The 6,307-nt window shown below is 40.1% G+C and overlaps 1 protein-coding gene across 5 annotated transcripts in view; it reads right to left on the reverse strand.

Moving 5' to 3' along the window:
- The window catches only part of LOC142353595 (uncharacterized), a 74,989-nt gene extending 69,377 nt beyond the window's left edge, over window positions 1-5,612 (reverse strand). For 2 of the 5 annotated variants that reach the window (XM_075405880.1, XM_075405878.1), the window contains exons 1-3: window positions 5,386-5,607; window positions 4,778-4,912; window positions 114-304 (exon numbers count right to left, since the gene is read on the reverse strand). In XM_075405880.1, the coding sequence (XP_075261995.1) occupies window positions 114-304; window positions 4,778-4,819 (233 nt within the window). In that variant the 5' untranslated portion in view covers window positions 4,820-4,912; window positions 5,386-5,607. Of the gene's footprint in view, window positions 1-113; window positions 305-4,777; window positions 4,929-5,385 lie in introns of those variants that run through there. The other 3 variants (XR_012761056.1, XM_075405881.1, XM_075405879.1) reach the window with 3 other exon arrangements.
- Between the last annotated feature and the right edge of the window lie 695 nt (window positions 5,613-6,307).

Consider the following 6,307-nt stretch of genomic DNA (forward strand, 5'->3'; position numbering starts at 1 on the left):
CTATGTAATGGCACGTGCTCTGTAACTGGGGGGCGCATAACGTACTTGGGGGGGGGGGGGGGGGAGGAGGGGAGGCACAAACGGAAAAGATCCAGATTGTGAGCTAAAACCACCTTTCGGATGATCCAGAGTTCCAGTTCTCGGGTGCCGGAATCTGGTCCTGCTCCGCTCTGAGATGAGAAGGAGGTGCAGAAGAATGGATCGCAGGTTGCTGGTTGAAGTTTCCACCTGTTTCCGGGCCATTTTTAAACCTGACGGTTTTTCCCTTTTCTTCGAGGTACTTTGCATGGATGCCCTCTAAAATCTAAAACTCTACCCTTAGCAATATACACTTGTTGTTATATTCATACATGTATTGTATATTATTGTATATTCTACAGATTATTACTTACTCTGCTATTAGCCTTGGGGGTGCATAAATTTTCAATCTTTAATAGCCTTCTAAAAAACTGTGTTAAATGCACGTTTAGGAACTACAAGTAAGACTTTTTGTATTCAAGCGTGTGCAACCGATTTAGAACATTTTCTAGAACCCTACACACAATCAGACTGTTTGACGTGTTAAGCAGTTACTTCTCAATTGATAGATACATGCAGCGAAGTCGTGACATTTCTTGCTTGCATGTACTTGCTAACATGTTCAAGCCCTCGTAAATCTGTTAGGAGAGCAGGTACGCTAATTATGAGCAACTAGAGGAGGGATCTGACTGATTTGCCGTACACCGCACAGAATGCTACACTCTCCGAACTGTTCTGGGGTTAATTCAACCTCAGATGCGTGAAGAGATCTCTGACTTAATTTTGGGAACAGTCAAACAAATAACTGCAGTTATTTGTTTGACTGTTCCCAAAATTAAGTCAGAGATGATTTTTAAGTGTTGCTAGTAAAGTGTCAGAGTAAAAATTCAAATATTTTGAACAAAAACTGTTCCTTGGTCTAGCATTTCGGAGAAAACCAAAAAGAATGCAGCTGTTTCCGCGTCAAGTCTGAGCGAGCTGCTGTTTGGAGTTCAGCAACTGTTTAGCATTTCGCTTTGCAATAGCTCCGACAACTTCACATGTTGCAGTATATGTGGTACGCCATCCAGACTATTCATCGGTCCATCCATTAGATTTGTGTCTGTGCTTCCATCACTTTCTGCTCGGCAGGAGGATGTTAGTGCTACCACTAACGGATTGAAAGCGATTTAAAAACAGAAATTCTTGGTTCAATCCAATTCACGTTTTCCATTATTGAAATATTCCGTTTAAACCGATACAGTTTACGTAAAATGATGGTTAAGCTACTCTTTCGGAAACCAAATTCTGTTATGAAAAAACTTCGCTCGTGTGTTTTCTCCATCTGGTGGATCAACCATGATGTTGGCACACAGGATATTTCATGAGTTATTGCAAGCAAGCAGCTGGGTGAAAGGTCCTGAGATTAGCGAACAAATTTATTTCTATTTTAAGTAAGTACTGATGTTGAAGATAATAAAACCTGTCACAGACACAAAGAAAACAAAACAACAACATTTTGTCCAGCGTTACATTTGCAATCAAATCAAGTAAAGAACAAAGTGAAACTTTGTTCCTATTTCAAAAAATAATATCAGAAAATACTACGCATCACTGCATACACTCTGCGTTTTCTTCCTTGACAACGGAGCTATCTTAACACCGACATAATTGACCCCAAAGAAATGAACTCATCAAAAAACTCTGTTCTGCGGAACAACCGCATTGCTCCGCATACATCATGGTGGCATCTAGGAGATGATGGTGCGGCCATGATGTATGCGGATGGTGTACACCATCTTTTGTACACTTTGCCTTACTGATGAAGTGTTAAATACTACTTTCTGTCTCGTGGAGTGTGCATCAAACATGCCTCTCTTAATTGAATCGCATATCAAAATGGCAGACGCCATCTGAGCAAGGCCAAAAGACTGCTGGATTGGTTTGGACTGTTGATGAATCATATCTAAGGGGTTACTTCGTCAAAGCTCGGATCGATCGATGAACCAGTTCGCTCAGGTCTACACTAGTCGGGTCTACCAGTTCGCTCATTCAACCACTTGTACAACTTGTAACCGCATTCCCCATATTTTTTTCTGGGTCGCAGGATATTACTTCGGGTAATTAAATTATTTGGATCTATTCTGTTTTGCCCCCCCCCCCTCCAGTGTGTTTTACGCACCCCAGTTATAAATTATATGTTGTCATATAGCACGTTACTATGTAAGAAAATAGCACGTGCGCCTGGGGGGCGTAAAAAAATAAGCACACTAAGCCGGGGGGGGGGGCGAAACAGAATAGATCCATTTATTTCTTCCGATTAAACTTGAACAAAAAAATTCTGATGTATTCTGTGATCTATTCTGTTTTATCCACCCGGCGTAGTGGGCTTCTAACTTTTTTGCCACTCAGGCGCTCGTGCTATTTTTTTACATAGTAACGTGCTATATAGCAACATATAAATTGTAACTGGGGGCGTAAAAAAACTGGGGGACCAAAACAGAATAGACCCGAATTCTGTTTCGCCTCTACCAGTTTCCGGATCTATTCTGTTTCGCCCCCCCCCCCAGTGTTTTTTTGAACCTCAGTTACAACTTATTTGTTTTTATATAGCACGTTACTATGTAAGAAAATAGCACGTGCGCCTGGAGGTCATAAAAAATTTATGCTTACTAAGCTGGGGGGCCGAAACAGAATAGATCCCAGTTTCCTATGCCCCCAATTACATTTTATACATTGTTATATAGATTGTTATTTTGTCAAAAATAGCACTTAGGCCTTATGTTGGAAAAATTATTTAACCACGACGTTGGGAGGGGGGAGCAAACGCAATAGATCTATAAATTCTTACAATTCCAAGTTTTCAGACAAAAGTCAATGATTTTGGTGACTTTTGGACGCAATTTTTGAGCTTTGTAAAAGGAAAGGAAATTCATGTACAACCATTAACAATCAAGTTTATTACAGCAGCAGCTTGAAGAGTTTTGAGTTTGAGTTTGAATTTGGGAAATTGGTTCTAAACTGTACACTGTTACTGGGGTACGAAGCCATTTTAAACACCGTGGAGGGTTTTTACTGGCTTTTCCTGAGTGCGATTACTTGTCGTTGATGACTTCTGGCTAGCCGTGTTTGCAGTTGTTATTGAACATTGTTAGGCATAAAGGTCAGTTTTGTCAGGGATCGGGAAAAAAGAAAGAATAAGTAGGTAAAAAAGGACAGAAAAAAAAAGAGATTGAATTAAACTAAAACCCTTCCGGATCTATTCTGTTTCGCCCCCCCCCAGTGTTTTTTTGAACCTCAGTTACAACTTATTTGTTTTTATATAGCACGTTACTATGTAAGAAAATAGCACGTGCGCCTGGGGGTCATAAAAAATTTATGCTTACTAAGCTGGGGGGCCGAAACAGAATAGATCCCAGTTTCCTATGCAAACCGGAGGGGATGAGAATTAATCAGCTTTGTTTTTTGCTCGAGACAGCTGCGGCGCGTTGGGGGATCGAACTCCCGCTGTGTTTTTCTTTTAGTATACTTATGTGTTGCGCCAATATACACACGTCTCTGCTTGAGAATTGTCTTTATAGTTCGGTTCATTTACCGTTGCTGATGAGTTTCTCTCGATTTTTGAATTGAATTCGTTATACATAATTGAGAAACTTTAGAATCATTGGTGCAAAGTTTGCCGGTTTCGAATTGTATCGTATTTTTTTTACAAATACTGAGCATTCAGGCTTGAGGGGAGTAACAAAAAGTCCGTACGCACTACTCCCGAGAGTCCTCCTCCAGAGGAGAAGTTTCCTCACGGCATGGTTCGGGTGATTCCTCTCGAAAGCTTCGGCGACGGAGCCAGGGATCCCCGGCAGATTGCCAGAAAGAAGCTTCCTTTGTTTGAGGGGCTGTTACCTGATGGACTTTCGGAGGCTTATAGAGCTTGGAAGCGACAGAAGCGCATTTTAAAGCCTAGGAAACGGCGGGCAACTTCTGATTCTGATTCAAAAGGATCGAAGACGCTTCCTGACCCTAGATTAGATCCTGACTTTGACTCGAAGGATCCTTTGGGTCTTAGTCGGTGATCACTGATTTTTAAATCAGTAAATATGAATAAACGGTTGGATTATCAAAAAGCCTAATAAATCAGAAAGTCTAACGTGCTTTTGCAGTTGTTCTTTGGACATTGCCTTTTCTTTTCTATAAGCCGTATAATTGCTTCAATTTTGTTCTTTTTTGCGCGCTTGATGTATTCTTTCGCCAACCGTATCTGAATTTTGAGCTTTGTAAAACGTTCATTAGCAAAGTTTCTATGATATATTTGTGATATATTTGATAACAGTTGCCCCGAAATAGAAGCTTGTTTGAATGAATTAAATTCCCGGTAGTGTGTTTTTTTCAACTATAATTTTTATCTGTGAGAAAATAATGACTCAAATACTTCTAGAAATGAGAAAAACAGCAATTCTAAAAGACTAAATTTGAGAGTAAAACATAAAACAATACCACGAAGAAAAAGCTAAAGCACATTTAAAAATTTTTTGCTATTGGTTATTTTAATAACTGAAGTCAGTTACCACAAATTTAAAACTTAGCATGTGTATTTGAAATTTATGACAACTAGTAACTATAAACATATACTACTGGGTGTAAATTTATTCAACCAGTTGCAAATGGCTGTACATTTGTAAAAAAAAAATTGGGGGGCACAAACTAAACGGGGGAGGGGGGCACAAACCGAAAAGACCCAAAAAAATTTCAATGACCACAAAACAGTCAAATTTTTTCTTCTTACCTCTGCTCCAGGAGCTTGAGCTCTGGGCAATTTAGTAGACATGCAGTCACAACAAAAACTGGATCCAACAAACTATAGCAACTAGAGTCATCCCTGAAATAAGTCAACAACTATTCGCCAGATAAGCTCACTGTACTGTAGGATAACAAAATGAAGTGGTGCAAATTTTAGCTGTTTCCCATTATAGTAACCCCCCCCCCTAATGCTAGAAATTAATGACCCCACAAATACCAAAATTAATAGTCTTTCCCATTACAGCCTGCTTCCAGAGCTTAATGACCATATTACGCATAGCACCCCCCATCATGGTTATAATACCATAATGGGGGATGGGGACTATAAAATTGTGGGAGCGGTTACGGGAAAGACTCAAAGTTAAACCATAGAAGGATTTTTTGGAGTTTTGAATCTATTCTGTTCTTCGCCCCCCCCCCCATTTAAAAATTAAAAGTAAGTTGTTGTCTAGCACTTTACCATGCAAGAAAAATAGAACGTGCACCTGGGGCGCAAAATATATATGCCCACTAAGCTGGGGGCGGGGGGGATGAGAAGGGCACTAGAATAGATCCCATTTTTTGCTGGAGATCTATCAGGGGAAACAGCCCAACGTTTTGCATTAATTTTAGTGAGTCATAAATCCATTCTGCAGATACAAAAAGATCTGAAATAATAAATTAACGCACATAGAAAAAGAAAGAGATTTAAATCTCCATCTTGTATGTAATGGAAAACACGTGCTGTGAGTATATAGTAACAATAAACTAATACCAAAATAATCTCCTCCGCTTCTACTCGTGCAATTGTTGCAGAGAGAGATCTGAATGCCAGTCTGATCTTCTTTTCACCAGGTGTACTTAATCCACATAAAATATTACAAGCAATTAAATACTACTATTGCAACCAATACTCGAGTGGTCATAAATATAAAAAACGCACTGCTCCAAAACAAAACCCGGGTCTTTTCGTTTGTGCCCCCTTTCGTAGTAACGTGTCATATAACAATACATAAATTGTAAAGGGTGCATAAAAACACTGGGGGGGGGGGGGGCAAAATAGATCCTTAATCACTAAAATGTAACATGCTTTGTAACTGGGGAATTTGAGGTTTTTCCCATTATAGCCCCCCCCCCCATGAAATTATTACCCTCCATTATGGTATAATCACCATGTTGCGGTGGGGGGGGGGGGGCTATAATGTGAAAGACCCGGAATTTGAAATGATCAATTTTTTGCACCGGTAGTTGGTGTCGTCTACTATTACTAGAATACCCCCCTCCCGCTCAGTGTGCATTGCTCTCCTGCTTAGTGAGCTCAGAGCTTAAAGCCCCCCCCCCCCCCTCATTTACAAAAATGAACCATAATTGGAGATGTTTCTTGGGAGTAATTCTCAAATGATAGGAAGTGGAGACGACCCCTGGACCTAGAACCAATCCTAAATCCCGGACTATTATTACTATTAGAGGAAAATTCGGGTCTTTCCCATTATAGCCCCCCCTATGAAATTATAGCCCTCCCCCATTATCGTATATT

This window comes from Convolutriloba macropyga, chromosome 14, assembly GCF_964194025.1.
Source record: "Convolutriloba macropyga chromosome 14, txConMacr16.3, whole genome shotgun sequence".
Classification (NCBI taxonomy): Eukaryota; Metazoa; Xenacoelomorpha; order Acoela; family Convolutidae; genus Convolutriloba; species Convolutriloba macropyga.